General features: G+C 52.0%; 1 protein-coding gene across 1 annotated transcript; it reads right to left on the bottom strand.

Moving 5' to 3' along the window:
- Positions 1-3,990: 3,990 nt before the first annotated feature.
- Positions 3,991-9,490, bottom strand: LOC136387091 (leukocyte-associated immunoglobulin-like receptor 2). Its single transcript, XM_066358165.1, has 4 exons — positions 9,457-9,490; positions 9,004-9,039; positions 7,348-7,680; positions 3,991-4,169 (listed from the first exon to the last, which is right to left on the bottom strand). The coding sequence occupies exons 1-4, from the start codon at positions 9,488-9,490 to the stop codon at positions 3,991-3,993; spliced, it is 582 nt and encodes a 193-aa protein (XP_066214262.1).
- Between the last annotated feature and the right edge of the window lie 7,394 nt (positions 9,491-16,884).

Raw genomic sequence — 16,884 nt, forward strand, 5'->3', positions numbered from 1 at the left:
AAGACACAGCTGAGGAGACGTTTACGAACTGGAGTACAAAAATGGAGGAAATTTCCAGGTTGTGAGGCTGCGAATTCCAGAAGTGGAAATACAGAATACCTGGGAACTAGAACGAGGAGGACAAATTCATTTCCATCATGAATTAAGAAGTGAGAATGCCATCTAGGATGTTCAAGAGATAAGTTCAAGAGAACGGCTCAAGAGATAAGTAACTGATCACCTAGCAGAGAGAACTGAGTCTTAGAATGTGTGTATTTAAAAAAAGGATTATGCATCTTGATGTTGTAGGTCAAGCAAGAAAATGGGGATGCATTTAAGAATGTGGGAAGAGCTTTTTCAGTGCCATGCTTCTCCCTAGGGGGAGCCAATCGAAAGGGGGAACAGGGGGTGAGTCTCTGGCTTCCCCAGCTGTGTGGGATTTCGCACCACAGGAGAAGCTCTACAGGTGAGGGTCAGAGAAGGGGAGGGAATGATGGAAACGATGTCACTGAGATGCAGCCCAAGGGTGTGACCCACTCATGCAAACTGCCTCCTTTGAAGACAAAGGAGGAGCCCTGAGCTGAGGACTGGGAGTGACCTGTGACTCTGGAAAAGGTGAGGGTATGAATCCACCCCTCGAGCCTCCAGAGAACACAAGCCCTGGAGACACCATCCTGTCAGCCCAGGGGACCCGTGTCAGAAGCCCAGGCTCTAGACCTGTCAGATCGTAAGTGTGGCTCTTGTTGAGCATGACGTTTGTGGGAGTTTCTTACAGGAGCAATGGGAAACGAGAAAAACAGCAAGTTACAAGACAATGTATATACTTTGATGATTTTTTTAAGAAAGGAGATGTTTTTCACATATATTTTTATTGTAAAAACCTGACACTAACGAAACTAGTTACCTCCCATAGGTAGGGGTGTACGGTGAAGGGGACAGAACGAAGTGGTTATCTCTGAACACACCACTCTATGTAATTGTCTCTTCTGAAACCTAAAAGGATTTGACATCTTCAAAACACAATTAAATCATCAAAAATTGGGAAGCACAGCTGACATGAATATAAGCAAATGAAAATAAAAATAAGCTTATGCTCAATGACCACAGCCACACAATAAAACAAAAAAATTTTTTTAGAAAGTAATCTAGCAGTGTGCTGGTGTGCCAGCCCATGCTTGGGACCCCGACCTAATTTAGCTCAGTGCTTGGGAGGAACTGGTGCAAGCCTCAGCAGTCAGGCTCAAATCTAATCTTGCTGGCAGAGGCAGGATGTGTTCCTTGTGTGTCAGCCTTGCAGATATTACAAGAAGGTGGTTTATGATATTAGAACAGTGTGTGCTTTTACAAAGATATTGTACAAAAGTGCTGAAATAACTGTAGCCTTGTAGTTTTTGCCTATAAATACCCCTCTCCCCTCGAGCTCATTGCTTTTCTTTGCTTTCTCAGCGCAGCAGACAGACCACTGGCCTGTGAATAAATCTTTCCAAATTCAATCAGTTTGGGCTCTGGTTGTGTTCAGTGCGGGATGCACCGCATCATTTGGGGGCTCGTCCAGAATGCACCAGACTTTTCTGGTGATCGAAACCTATTTGGGCCTTCGGGTGCTCTGCTCAGGGGGAGATCTCTGAGAGACGTTCCTCAGCCCCAGGCATGAGGCGGCACTCAATTGGACGTTGAGCTACTCAGGATCTTACCGGTAAGCAACTGGGTCCGGACAGGTTGGGGCGACCCCAGGGGGGTCGGCCGCAGGGCTGGACACAGCATAACCTTTGCGACCAGATCCTGGCACCCGACGGTGGCCAGTGATCTCAGGTTTAGTTGGTCAGTCAGGTTTCAGGTTTGGTTTTTGTCTAGTTTGGTTTTTGTCTGGTTGTGCATTCTCTGAAGTGTTTGTCTAGTTGTCTTTCTCAGTCTAGACTTTGTCAAGTCCATCAAAATAGGTCAGTCGGCTTCTTGTGCTAAGTGTATGCCGCTTGAATGTTTTTTCAATAATTTCCAGGACTTCAAGGAACGAGCTGTGGACTACAGAGCAACCGTTAGCTCCGGGAGACTACGCACTCTGTGCGAGTTAGAGTGGCCAGCGCCCTCACCCCCGCCCCGAGAACTGGTCTTCTGAGGGATCTACTAATATCTCTCTTGCTTATCAGGTTCAATCAGTCATCTCAGGCATCCTGGACACCCGGACTGGTCAGCCTCTCCGGGGGGTTGCCTGACCCCACTACATCTCTAGGAAGGGTGCCCCTCCCGAGAAGTTTCAGGGCTACCTTCCTGATACTAAGCACTCCATACAGAACAAAACCCCCATAGCCCTAAGTTCACGTGACCCCAGGTCGTGTTTTCTAAGTACGTATCGTTCCCAGTAAAAGAAACTCAAGAACTTGGAGACAAGGCGGACTCCTGGTCCAGGGCAGGAGGAACACACATAAGCCTGGGTTCCCTTTTGATCTAGAAAGCATGATGGGACACAGGTAACAAGAAAAAATGTCTCAGAAAGGACCGCGGGAAGCTGAGAGTGTTACCGGACGGGGACTAGGCCCGGAGCAGGTCTGTCTCAGGTCAGCAAGTGGCATGTGGTTTCTTGACTTCATGCAGGAAAGATTTCACCAGACGAGTCCAGGTGGTTTTGGGAGGGCGTTTATTCCAGCTGGGGACAGTGCAATGAAGGAAGGGCTTAGGACAGGAGAAGCCACAGGAGAGCCCGGGAAGTGCTGCTTTAGCTCACTGGGAAGTCAGAGAAAAGGGGGCCTTGGAGACAGGTTCAGGGGGTTAGCCTGAGAGGAGCTGCCACCACCACTGCTGCCTGGGTGCAAGTCTCCTGAGGACCCTTAGTGTAGGAGCAAAAAGTATGGACGTGATCTAGACTGAGCCTGATTCTGGGTTCTTTGTCTGGAGGCTTTTCTCATTCTTCAGCAGACGGAGGGGGTGAATCCTAGGTGAGGTCTCAGAGTAAGGGTCTTAACAGAATATTTATTAGCTTTCCAGATGTGTCCTTCAATGCATTCAGTCATCAAAATGTGTGTAAAGAGGTGTCAGGGTTTTTTTCTGGTGAATTACATTTCATTTTTTCAAAAATGTTCTTGAAGAGAAACTGAGACTGAGGCTCATTTGCCTGGAATGGTCTGGAATGTGTGAACTGTTTCCTTCTAAGTGTCCTTGGTTAGGGAGGATAAAACCTTGTGATTCATCCGCTGGCTGTGAATTAAGCAAATTATTTGGCCTTGTTTCGTTATGTGGTCTCAGCCTCCCTTTCCATTTGTCAAGGAATTTCCCAGCTTCGTACTCTTCTGCCTCAAAGGGACCTTCAGTGGCCATGTTTGGGAAGCTGAGCCACACTGTTACAGGGGATGGTCCCTGCTCTGAGTGGGGTGCAGGAACCAAGCAAGCAGCCCCCGTTCTGGAAGAACCCCTTCTTCCCTGAGAGGGACATGGAGTCAGGAACACAGAGGGGTCGAGGGGTCCGCACAGTTTCTGGAGAGGAGACACCTCAGTCACAGCAGAGTGAGCCTCCTCCTCACAGTCACCTGCCTGTGCTAGGGACAGGGGAGGGCCAGGGTCACCTTGCCCAGCCCTCTGCAGGAGAGAGGTGAGTGAGGGCTGCGCCCCGGCCACACAGGGACCCAGCACATGACAGCCCAGGCACAGGGCAGCCAGGGTCCCGGAGTCACGGGTGTCCTCCAGCCCCTGCTACCCGCAGTGTGCTCTGCTGGACCTCAGGCCCTGTGAGTGGGGAGTTTGGATGGAAGGTCGGGGGTGAGGCCAGAGGCTTCTGAGGAAAGCTCTGCCCTGGTTTTCAGAAGCCTGAGGGTGTCCTGAGACCACAGAGTGTCGGACAGCAGGTGCGTGAGATTCCTGCTTCTGCTGTGACCGGTCAGCACCCGGTGGCGGCTCACAGCAACACGGTGTGTGATCTTCCGGCTCTGTAGGTCGCAAGTCGAAAGGGGCCTCACGGGCTGAAATCAAGGTGTCAGCAGGGCTGCGTTCCCTCCGGAGGCTCCGGGGACAATCCGTACCTCATCGTCCCAGCATCCGGAGGCCCCGGTCTATGACACGGGGGTCTGCTCCCTCCTCCATGCCGCAGGAGCCCCGTGTCCACGTGGGCTGCTGTGAGTCAGGCTGGTATGCACACGGGTGTGCAAGCACCGAAGCCATGCTGTCACTTCGCTGCATGCGTGTCCCCGCGGGGCTGCGGGCTGCAGGGCAATTCCGGGGTTACATTTCAGGGAGGGGCACAGGGCGCTTACACGAGTTCCACCCCAGCAGCCATGCGCATGACACCCTCGGCCCCACATCCCCTGACACGTTTCACTTTCCTCTCATCCGCTGTTATTTTTAGTCATAGTCTTCCTAATGATGGGTGTGTGGCTACACTGGTTTTGGTTTGTGTCTCTTTCCCTGACCTTTGATCCAAGCTGGTGGGGACCGGAGGGGACAGAGAAGGAGGCAGTGACCTTTCCAGGCACAGGAGAAGCAGGGGCCTGGGGGCCGGAGCAGGTGCCGCTCCACGGGTGACAGGGGTGGGTGACACCAAGGCTCCTGAGCAGCAGGGTTCTTGGAAAGCAGCAGGAAAGGTGGGGACCCAGGAGGAGAAAGGAGGAGGGAGGAAATCCCATCGCGGGTGTTGGATGGTCAGACTGGGAGGGCAGCCCAGATGCTGAGACCACAGGGAGAGGCGTGAGAATGGAGAAATTGGCCTGAGCTGGGCACCTGCAGCCTCAGAAATGGTTAGAGGGGGAGGAGGGGTTAGGGACAGGCGCGGAGGCGGAGGGGCTGCAGGACCCGGCCTCTGTCTTAGACCCTGAGAGAAGGGAGACCCAGGGCAGGGGCAGGCATGGCCGTGATCTTCGTGAGGGTCAGACCTGGAGCCAAACCCTGGCGACCAGAGACGGACCACCCAGAAGCGGCTAGAGTGTCACTGCTTCGGAGGACAGATTGCAGTCCCTATACAAGCCTTCAGGTGGCGCTCAGTGTGTGTGTGGTGCTGAGTCTCCAGGGCCTCCAGCGTGAGCCTTGGGCCCTGGGGTCTAATCTCTCTAATGGGTATCCTCTTGTCTCCATCCCTGTGGTCCATGCGGGGACCTGCGCTGGCTGTACCCAGCTTCCACCAGAATCGCCACCAGAATCAGCAAGACCGCAGAAGCGAGGCCGATGCGGACACAGTTCACCATTGTGTAATTCCAGGAGGCGGGTGCTGGAAGCAGAGGACAGGGGGTCAGAAAAGGGGAGACAAGACCCCACCCAGACAGGACCTGTGAGGCAGGAGCTCCTTCTCCACTGGGCAGGACCTGTCCCTCCCAGCACTTCCCCTTGGGCACATGCCCAGGTGACTCATCTGTCTGGGGACCCCCTTCTGTGGGTGGGAGGGTGACTTCACGGGGTGGTCTTAGGAGTCAGAAAGGATCAGTAAATGACTCCTGCAGCCTCTGTCCTCTTCTCACGGTGACCTGCCTCCGCAGCCAGTAGAGGCCCTCCCTCCAATGAGAACACCCAGACATCTGTCCCTCAGACACCTCCCCTCACCCACCTCAAGACCCTTGCTTCCACACCCCCAGGACCCACAACCGGTCAACTAGAGGATCCCAGGGCCCAGCACAGTGGCAAAATTCAGTGAGTTGCTTGATAAAACTCACTCAGAGGTCTAGGGCAAGTCCCCCTCCTGGCTCTCAAACGTCCCGGATTCAATTCCTGCTCAGGGCACACAGGAGAAGTGACATCTGCTTCTCAACCCCCCTCTGCTCCTATTCTTCTCCTCCCACAGCCCGTGGCTTGAAGGTTTGAGCATGGGCTTTGACAGGGGTTGCCGAGTGGTCCCAGTCGGGGCACATGCAAGAGTCTGTCTCACTATCTCCCTTCCTCTCATTTAAAAAGAAGTTATGTGATTTAAGTTATATATCTATAATTTAAATTATATAAAAATATGTAATTTAAAAGAACTTATTCTGTAGAAGTTACCTCTATCAATGACACATTTTATTAGGACAAACAGTGCTCATATTTATACTAACATTTGCATATATTAATTTTAGTAATGTATACTAATAATGTACTCTGTCTTCATTTGAAAATGATATTAATGTATATTATTATATTATTATGTCACATGTATTTAATATATAATATAAATATATACACTAACATAATTTAAATTACAAAGCTAAAATATTACATTTACCAGCTGTCCTGGGCTAATTCTGCCTTTTTTTAACCTGTGTCCTTGGGCAAGAAAGTTTAGCTCTGTTTCCACAGATTACAAAAGCTGGTCTCTTAGAGGTAAGAGGAGCACCCTCCTCACGGGCTGATGCAGCATGAAATGCTTTCACAGAGCCTGGCACTCGGTTAGTGAGTCAGGCCAGTGATGTCACAGTCGTGAATATTAGGGATGCTCTGTGAGTGGCAGCCCCCTGCTGTGGTCTTCAGTCTCTGATCCAGCCCAGGACAGAGGGCTGAACCTGGGAGCTCAGTCCTCAGCCCAGAGGTCCCCAAACCTCTCCACACTGAGGTCTCTACTCACCAGCTGAGGAGACAGGCTTTGTGTATGTGATGGGGGTGGACCTGGTGACTCCATGGTCTCCTATGAACAGGGCAGGAGAAGGGTTGATACCCTGTGGGGGTGTCTGGGATATCCAACTCAGCCTGGGCCTTTCTACCTTGAGTGTCCACCCACAGACCACAACTGCCATCAGTCAGCCCCAGATGACATTCCTGAGACACCTGAGAAATGAGATGTGCGGAACACAAGGAGAGCCCCTGCTCCCTTCCTCTGGTGGGGGGTTTTAGCTCCTCTCCTATCCTACTAGCATCACCCCCTTGACCTCACAGAGCAGCAGGGAGCAGGTTTTTAGAGGCCCAAGGAGGACAAGGGGAGGGTCCAAGCATCCCAGATGGACCGTGAGTTCAGGAATCTCAGGGGCTGAACACACACAGGGAAAGGACAGCTTCATCCCCTAACATCTTAAAAGTGCGGTCCAGCCCTGGGCAGGGACTCCAGGACCACATGACTTGGCCAAAAAGGATCAAGCACACACAAAGGACACATTGTCCCACAGAGCCTGGCCCGTGGAAAGGAAAGTTGGTCACCACCATGAGTGAAATGACACATGCCCTATTGAAGGCAGTCTGTCCTCCCCTGGTCTTTGGAAGCTCACTCCCCATCCAGCCCACCAGAGAAATTCTGTACCCACTCTGAGGCTGGGCTAGTATCCATGTCACCCCAGGGTCCAGAAAGGACCAGGACTCCAGGCCCTGAGCCAGGTGTGAAGGTCGAGGATCACCTGTGCAGAGGGCAGGAAGCCACAGGGCTGGGGGTCAGCAGAAGAAGGAGCTAAGGACAAAGACGCAGCTGGGGACAGGGTGCAGGGGCCTGCAGCAAACCTGAGGGCAGAGTGGACACGTCCTCATCTGTCACCTTCAGCTCCAGGGGCTCACTGCGATTGGACCAGGTGTGTGTTCCACGTAAATGATAGAGGCAGCGATAAAGCCCAGCAGTGTCCTCAGTCATGGCAGGGATGTGGAATCTGGCCTCTGTCTTCTGTGACTCAGGTTGAGATATGATGTTGCCTTGACACTTATAATCAGATATATTCTCCATCTTTTCCAGGCGGAATTTGTCAACCCCAGCAGGGCCCCGGCACACGATGGTCACAGGCCGTCCCCGGGGAATCACAGACCTTGGATCAGCCCTGATGGAGGGTGTGGGCTGGACCCCTGGGAGGAAGCAGAGCAGGGTTTCAGGGACCACTGTGAGGACATCACACACATCACAGTCCCCTGGTTTAAGTGCCACGTCACTGTCTTTAGCAACTTACAGAGCTGTGCAGCCATCACCACAACCCAGTCTGAGAACATTCCCACCTCCCTCTCCCACAAAGACCACCCCACACCCACTCCAGGTGCCTGAATTCTCATCACTGCAGAGTGATTTCCCCACTGACACAAGAATGCTCAGTCATGGTCACACTTGGGCTTTTCTCAGGGTGACACGGGAGGTCCCAGGCAGGCTGAGTCCCCAGGCCTGTCTCCCTGCCCATGGCCATGTCTAGGGGACAGAGAGGGCTGGGAGGGAGGCAGAGGATGAGGATGAGCAGGTCATCCGTGGGGACAGGAAGCAGGGCTCTGAGAGGGGGGCAGTGATCTGGGCTGGGTCAGAGGGGTAGTTGGGAAGGGTGTGGGGACTCATGGCAGCTGTAGGCTCCACTGGAAGTCCAGGGGGCTGTGCTGGAGCTCCCACCCAAACCTGCTCAGGGTACTCAGTGGGTGAGGATGCCCAACTCCAGGGAACAGCTTCTGTGGAGCCCTCATGTCTGTTCCCTCTGCATTTTCTACCTTCCTCTCAGCCTAGTTCGATTTCCTTGTCCCTGAGGCTCCTGAACCCCCATGTGTCTCACTAGGCTGGGCAGGGGAAGAGCTCGTTTGTGCCCTGAATCAGGAAGAAGGCGTCCCAGTTACGCTGTCCACGGCAGAGGCTGGCGCTGTTCCAGGGTCACCATTCACGCATTCGGTCACTCATCCACTCACTCTTCATCCGTATCTTAGCTCCTGTCTGTCCGTGTGCAGACACCCTCCCTGTGCCATTGGCTCCACACACACGAGACACTCACACAGGGTCCCCCCTTCCTGGGCTGCAGGTGCAGAGGGAGCACAGGGCTGACGAGGGAACTGTGCAAACCCACAGCCACACGCTGTGACACGCACCCTGCGGTGAGTGGGGTCACAGGACAGATGGAGGCCAAGCTGACCTCGTCTGGGATCAGAGAGGAGAGGCTCTGAGTGGAGACCAGATGGCCAAGTGTGAGTTAGCCAAGCCCAGAGACAGAAGATGGCAGCCCGGGAGGAGGTCGGGGTCGGGATGGGGAATGGTTTGTGTCAGTGATAGAAAGGCCGGGATTCTGACCATGAGAGAGAGAGATGGTGTGAGCGCAGACGGGGGTCCTGACACAGAGAGAGGCGTGAGAATCATTCTGCCTAAAGATAAATATTAGTCTTAAAAATAAAATATATATAAAAACCTAAATAAAAAGGCAGACTCACCGTCTTGCGTGTGGATCATGCAGCCCAGACAGAGCACTGGAAGAGAAGGTCTCATGAGAAAAGCACCCAGCACCCAGAGTCCTCACGGGGCTGCTCTCAGGGGCCCTGATGGCAGCAGTGGGCTCAGCCTCTGAGAATTTCCAAACCACCCTCCTCAGTGTTACCTCTGACACAACCCTTCTTCTTGCTCTGATTGCAAGACAACTCCCTTATCCCTCTTCCAATCAGATGGTCAGGCTGAACCTGTGCCCTTACCAGGTACCTGCTTCTAGGATGGAACTGTCCATGGGCTGACTTGGTTGGGTTGAGCTGAGGTCCCAGGAGAGGTCATGCTACTCACCCAGGGTTGCATAGAAATCCAGACTGGACTCAGGACAGAGCAGGGATCCAGATGTCTCCCCAATCTACCACCCCTCTGTCCCTGGGATGCTGTCCCTCCATTCCAGGACTCACCGAGGCCCAGCAGGGTGGTGGGAAAGGGTGACATGGTCAGTCCCTGCAGCTGGTGGAGGACAGAGCCTGCAGCCTGTGGGCAGGATGTGTTAGTCGGGGGCCCACCGCAGGGTTGCTACATCAATATCTCCGTGAAAAGGGGAAGAACTCTCTAGTCCTTTCCAAGTTTTCTGCTAATGAGACAGGCGAGGACCAAGGCTTCCAAAAATATTTCTCCGCTACATACTCAGATGAGGCTGAACTCCTCTCTGCATGAACCCCTGAGTGTGGACCTCACTTTAATCTACAGGACCAAGCAGGGCGTGTTTTTTTGCAACCAGCTGACGTCAGTGTCATTTCCTACCGCACCAACGAACCCTCTGTTCTTGGGGAAGTGTAAAACCACTTTATGCTGACTGGTCCTAAAATCTCCCTCCAAGTATTCAATGTTATGCTACATGTTAAAATTATCCTGCTCACACGAGTGCTCTTCCCATCTCACTCACAGGGACAGTGGCTAAAGGGAAGGGTAGGGTGACCCAAGAACCAATGTAAAATCCTAAAGGGATTGAACCGGCAGGAGAGAGACCATGGGAGCGGGCTCTGGGGTTGGGGCACATGGGACACCCAGCGGGGTGCTGAGAGAATATAGAGGAAGGTGTCTGTGCACCTCACAGTTACAAGGCAACTAAGTGCAATATAAATACATCACATCAACATGCTGTGCCCTTAAATTCATACCATGTTCTATGTCATTTATAGCTCGGTATTAAAATAAATGAGCTTGGATCGGAATACTTGGGATTTTCCACAAATATCTCAGAGTGGGCACTTGTACCAACCAGTCCTCCTCCCGGGACTGCAGTGAGTAATGACCTCATGGACTAACAGGGGTTCTTGGGCTGGATCCTGGTACCATCTACATGCCACCGTTCTGGGTCTGGCCTCATACACATAGTAGCTGCTCCGACCTCATAGACCCCTGTTCCCGAGCAACCCAGCCTGGCTCAGTGAAATGGGAGTGTCCGCAGGGGGTCCCCAGAACAGAGTCTGGTCCCAGAATGCTCCGGGGTCTCTGCTTCCTGGTGTTTCCAGGAGACTCAAATGCAGAGCCTCTCCCATGTCATCCAAACCAGCCCTCTCCCTTGCACGTGAGTCCTGCTGCTGGGAGAACTGTGATGTTCAGCCCGGAAACCACCTGGGGAGGGGGTGGACTCACCTGCCTGCATCCAGGTCCTCTGGCCATGATGGGACCTGGAAGGGAAATCTCATGATCACTGTTGCCCTTCATCTGACACCAGGCTCCGGGAAGTTTGCGTGGTCTGGGCTGTGAGCCTGGGCAGCCAGGCCTGGACCTCAAGGTGAGTGACACCGCTTCCCACAGGCTCCCACCTGCACCCTGTTACAAGGCAACTAAGTGCAATATAAATACATCACATCAACATGCTGTGCCCTTAAATTCATACCATGTTCTATGTCATTGATAGCTCGGTATTAAAATAAATGAACTTGCATCGGAATACTTGGGATTTTCCACAAATATCCCAGAGTGGGCACTTGTACCAACCAGTCCTCCTCCCGGGACTGCAGTGGGTAATGACCTCATGGACTAACAGGGTCCATGAGGACCATGGACCATGGACCTTCCATGCTGTGGAAGGTCATGTCTTCACGACGAGACTTTTCACCATCGTGATGTCCATATCGGGCTAGCGTCCTGTGAAGGCTGAAGGATGTATGTGCAGAGGGGCAGGGAGCCCCAAGACTGTGGTTCACCAGGAGACCAGGGAGTCTGAGGACAGAGGACACAGCTGGGGACAGGGTGCAGGGACCTGGGGCAAACCTGAGGGCTTAGTGGAGACGTCCACACCTGTCACCTCAGCTCCAGGGGCTCACTGCACTCAGACCAGCGGGACCCTTTGTGACAGCAGCAGCGATAACTCCCGACAGTGACCTCACTCACTGTGGGATGAGGAATCTGGCCTCTGTCCCCTGTGACCCATGTTGAGACATGATTCTCAGATCTCTATAGCAGGTCCTCCATCCTCCTTTACCTGATGGATGACTCTGCCCAAGCTGGGCCTGGTACACGATGGTCACAGGCCGTCCCTGGGGAATCACAGTGCCGGGCTCAGCCTTCATGGACAGATTGGACAAGACCCCTGGAAGGAAGCAGAGAAGAATCTCCAGGTCCACTATGAAGAAATAGCCTTCCCCTCCCTATGACAACAGGAGGACAATAGGGTTGAGACTGCTGTCACCTCTACAACATCTGTACTCTATATCTTCATTTGAATCAGAGCCTTACTTCTTAGCTAGCCTGAGGGCCTCAGAGAACAAAAAACAACACCTGACCCCCCAGGATCAAATCTGAACAGCAGCCCTGTGACCATGTCCGCAACAATGAGATGGAAGGAATCCTGCTGGTGACAGTCCCAGGAAAGCACCATTAAAGGTGGTGATTAGGCCTGGAGGACCCTTACTACATCTGTCTTTCTCTGCCACCAAGCATCCAAACACATGCAGTGGCTGGAGCCCTGGCAGCCTTCTTGCATCAAGAGATGACTTTAGGGCCCTGACCAGTTGGCTCAGAGGTAGAGTGTCAGCCCAGAGTGTGGATGTCCTATGTCCAATTCCCAGTGAGGGTATAAAAGAGAAGCAACCATCTCCTTCTCTACCCCTCCCACCTCCCTTCTCTCTTTATCTTTCTCTTCTCCTCCTACAGCCATGGCTCTCTTGGAGAAAATTGGCTCTGGGCACTGAAAATGGCTCCATGGACTTGCCTCAGGCACTAAAGTAGCTCAGTTGCTGAGCAAAGGAGCAACGCCTCAGATGGGTAGAGCATTGCCCGTTAAAAGTCATGCCGGGTGGTTCTCCCGTTGGGGTGCATGTGGGAGTCTGTCTCTCTGCCTTCCGCTTCTCACATAAGAAAAAGAAAAGAGGTGACTTTGGTGCTCGTGTCCATGAGCTTAAGTAGTGGAACAGAATGAGGGAGATGGCATCCTGTGACAGGCAGAAACAAACTGCTGAGATGCTCTCTGTTATGGGCAGTGATGTTGGGGGATCACATGCAGGGAGGAGAAAGAACGGGGGTCAGACAGCCCTGAAATGAGCACCTGCAGGTATGAGAACAGCACAGACTACGGAGACCCCTCCCATCTGGGAAACAGGAGTTCATTCTGAGATGTGACAAACACATAGGATGTTGCTCAGCTGAGAAGATCAGGGGAGGTTGGGGTGTTGGAGCAGGGAGGTCAGCGTGTGAGATAGTCCTGAGTGCAGGAAGTCTGAGAAACTGAAAGAAACCAATGTGTCAGATGGGGCAGGGCAAGGTGAGGCCAGAGGCAGACACGGCCTGAGGAAATACTTTAACCACTGATCTGATGCAACCTCAATTCAACCAGTTGAGGATTTCAGCTGGGATGTAAAGTCATCAGACTAGTTTTCTTCTATATTCACCTGCAGGAGAGAATGGGGCGGGGCCGGCAGGGAGACTCCGTTGGAGGCCCCAGTACCTGCTGTGGGGCTGAGAGCTGATGGAGCTCAGATTGGGGGACAGCGCCCAGCAGGGACGTGGACACATGCGAGGACAAGTGAGAACATGTGGGATGACATGAACAGGGTTCTGTGATGGAGTGGCATGGGAGTGACTTAAGGAAAATTAAAATGACTTTGTTTTCTGAACCTGAACTGATCACCTTCACCTAGAAAGAAGTAGAGAGAGTGAAGAGGAGTCAGATTAGAGTGCGCGGGAACCGGGGTCCAGTTCTGCGTATACTGGGCCTGAGGAGTCTGGAAATCAGTGCTGACATCCTGTGGTGTTTGCAGCTGTCTGGGGACAGTCAGGAGGGACATTCTATGGTGTATATCAGGGTTTGATTGCTCTCAGAATCCACAGGACTCCTGTCAGAGCTGCCCTTGTGGTGGCAGGGATTAGGAATCATGTAGAAATGACATGTGAATCACCTGGACCAGGCTGAGCCCTGCAAGGGACGCCCCAATGACAAAGCCACCCACCACCCAATTTCCCTAAATGAAGGTCAAGGTCAGTGTGCTGTAGAGAAAACGTTGCCACCATAATCTCCAAACCCCTCACCAACCTGGCTCCCAGAGGGTAGCTTCTTCCTGTATAGTAGCTACCAGACACGCCTTCAGACACCTCCCAACTTGACCTTTGTTGGCCTTTCTGTGTCTGACTTCTCGCTATCTGAAGATCTAGAACAGGTTGGAGGCCCTGGTCCCTCCACTGGAGGTTTAGGACCAGGTGACCCAGAGTGGGCAGGGCCTGCATTACTGACTCTCTCCACAGAGGACATCAGGTCCTGGGCTAGACACAGGACCGAGGAGGAACTGGACCACAACCTCAGTCCCACCCCTTTTGTCCCTGTGCTCTTGTCCCTGTGTTCTAACTCAGCAATGCCCAGCAGTGTGGTGGGATTGGGGACATGGCCGCCCTCTCACCGACTGCTCTGTCCTAGTCCTGTGGGTGGGAGTACAGGGCCCTGCAGGTCAGCAAGTGTCAAGGGGCCACATTATGGGGCTCATTTTTATACTCTCACAGGAAGGGAGGCAGGCAGTTCCCAGGCCCAACTCTAGCTTCTCCTATTTGGGGCCAGAGAGACCTTGATTTCCGGAAGGCATTTCTACTGAGATATTTCATAACCTGTCTGAACTTCTGTTCAAATGAAACCCAGAGTATGAATTCATCAGAGACAGACAGGGATGGATAGATAGATAGATAGATAGATAGATAGATAGATAGATAGATAGATAGATAGACAGATACACCCATAGGTATATACATACATGGATACTCAGATACATAGATATATAAAAAGTTACATAGATTCACAAATTGATAGTTACATAGTTACGGAGATACACAGATGGACATAGGCATAGTTACATAGAAACTTAAATATATAGATATATAAACAGATACTGAGATAGACTAGATAAATACATAGGTAGATACTTACATAGACATCTAGACACACAGATATACAGACTTGAAAAGATAGATAGATACATAGAAACATAGGTAGACATATAGATACCTAGATAGATAACTAGATAGATACTTAGAGACACACATAAATACATAGACAGTATGACAGGGAAACTCATGGTCTTGGCTTCCAGTGCTCACAGGGCGACTCTTACTAAACCACACAATCTTTTTTGCAAATGCTTCAGTTTCTCACATGCAAATAGGAATTTATAAAATTCTCCAAACACTTGTATGTTATTAGCGGGCTGCACAGAGAGGTGAGTGGCCACTGCAAGGACACTCAGCTTGTCCCTTTCATGCTCTCCAGGGCAGGTGACTCCCTGCTCAGGCACGATGCCCTTGTCTCTGGGCCCTTCTGTGTCCTGTGACCCCGGGCTACACTCTGCACACTTCCCTGCCTCCCAAATGGTTTCTATTGTTTCAAAACTGAGAGCCCCTAAGTCTACAGAAGGAAATTCACTAAAGAAACTCTTACATTAAGGAAACGTTAATGGGTGGGGCTTCTTGGGAGGTTGGTCTTTAAAGAATCAGGTGAGTTTAAACTGGAGGCTAAATTTCCATCTGGTTACCAATGAAAACTCCTGGGTCCATTCATGGCCCAGCTCACAGGCACGGTGACTAGGGAAGGTGGCCTCATTTCCTCCGTCTCTCACAGCACTGAGTCACATCTTTATGACGTCACAGGGGAGGGCAGCCCCATGAGGAGGAGACAGAGGAGAATCAGGCCCTCGGACTGAGAGACCTGAGACTTCTCAGGGTCACAACCCCCGGAGTGCCTGCTGAGGCTGCACTCAGCAGAGCTAGGGTCATTGGAAGGGCTCCGGGGCAGCCAGGTGAGGTCTGAGAGAGATGGAGGAGGGGTCTGAAAGGTCTGCAATGCTGGCTCTCACATCCTCCTGGGTCAGATGAAGTTCAGCCTCCCCAAGAGCACAGACCTGAGGCTCTGTCTAGACTTACACTCAACTGAGAGAAGACACACCCAGCGGTCACTGCTATGCAAGGAGAAGAGACCCAGACTCTCAGTGCGCCATCTCTCCGGGCACCAAGGTCCTTGTGCTTTGAGATCCTTGGACTTGACCTCCATGGTCCCAGACCCCCATGTTCCCTAGCCCAGCTGACCAGCGCCTCTAAGAAACAGAAGGTCCAGACTACAGGCCCCGCCATGAGAAAGAACACAGGAAGTGGCCCTGCAGATCCGGGGCGCTGTAACCCCAGGAGACAGGGTGCCCCACGTACTACAGGGCCCCTGGTTTCTGTGGTCAGAGTCACCGTCCACAGAAAGACTTTCTCTTTCTAGGTGAGATCAACTCCCCAAAATTCCCAAGAAAACACACCCTCTGCTGAGACTCACCCCTGGGTAGGGACAAACACTGCAACTGCGAAATGTCCCTGACCTCCAGGTGGTCACACATCTCTATGGGTGAGAACGAGCAGGTTACAAAGCAAACATCTGAGACAGCGCTGTGCTCACAGACGTGCTGCAGACATGAGTCGTGGGATGGACACAGATGGGTGTCAGGAAGACCTCGGTGGGGGTTTAGGAGAAATGCAGCTCACAGGAGGAGGCTCTGAATTATTTCTCATGTTGGGGAGAAAAAAAATGATCCATGTGCTTGAAAAATCTGAGAGAAATAATTGGTGCAGCTTCTCTCCCACCAAATAGTGTCTCCTTAATTCGCTCTGTTGTCTGGTGATAGTCTCGGCTTTGGAGGCGGAGCCCACGTGATGCTCAGCTGCAATCTCCCCTCTGTTCGCGCACCCTCAGACCTGGCGTTGCCCTATGTCCTGCACTCCGAGGGAACAAGACAACAACATAGTGTCTTGTTGAACAAGCCACTTGAGAGCCTCCTGTGATATTTTTTATTCAAACTGGAGGTCTTACTTGAGTTATGCAACTATTAAATAATTTGATTTCAAACTAGCCTGCAACCACTAACTCTCTTACAGGAAGAACTTCATCAACATCCTGACCTGTAAGACAATAAATTGTATTGTTTGAAGCCACTACGTGCCATCTGTTATAGCAGCGACAGGAAGTCAATACTCTCAATTTAGGGGAGGAGTCAGTGCAGGCTTATTGGGAAGAACAGCCCCCAGTCCCAGATTTGAAGGGATTACCCAGGTGAGGGGACAAGGGTCAGATCAAGGACACTGATGGAGAGCTGAATGGGTTCTACTGTGTTTAGAGAATCGACACCACTGTGTGGAGTCCAGTGAGGATGAGCCTGGGGTATAGGGGATGGCCATGTCCTCAGAGTGGGCTCACAGCTGAGGGACCATCCTGTGCAATCACAGCCTCCCCACACATTCGCCTGGTCCACATGTGTGTCTATAAGTGTGTGTGTGCATTTCTGCATCCATGGCCCTGTGCATGCGTGTGCGTGAGTGGTGTGTAAGCCCTGCACCTTCACCCAGCTGAATGTCTCCTTAGAAGTCTC

This window comes from Saccopteryx leptura, unplaced genomic scaffold (assembly GCF_036850995.1).
Source record: "Saccopteryx leptura isolate mSacLep1 unplaced genomic scaffold, mSacLep1_pri_phased_curated manual_scaffold_72, whole genome shotgun sequence".
Lineage (NCBI taxonomy): Eukaryota > Metazoa > Chordata > Mammalia > Chiroptera > Emballonuridae > Saccopteryx > Saccopteryx leptura.

What these genes read in the sequence shown, in the direction of transcription:
- LOC136387091 (XM_066358165.1), bottom strand. Translation starts at nt 9,490, where the DNA reads ATGTCACCCTTTCCCACCACCCTGCTGGGCCTCG. An exon ending in CATGATCCACACGCAAGACG is followed by an intron (nt 7,681 to 9,003) that starts GTGAGTCTGCCT and finishes GCTTCCTCCCAG; the next exon opens with GGGTCCAGCCCACACCCTCC. An exon ending in CGTGTCCACTCTGCCCTCAG is followed by an intron (nt 4,170 to 7,347) that starts GTTTGCTGCAGG and finishes ATTGCCCTGCAG; the next exon opens with CCCGCAGCCCCGCGGGGACA.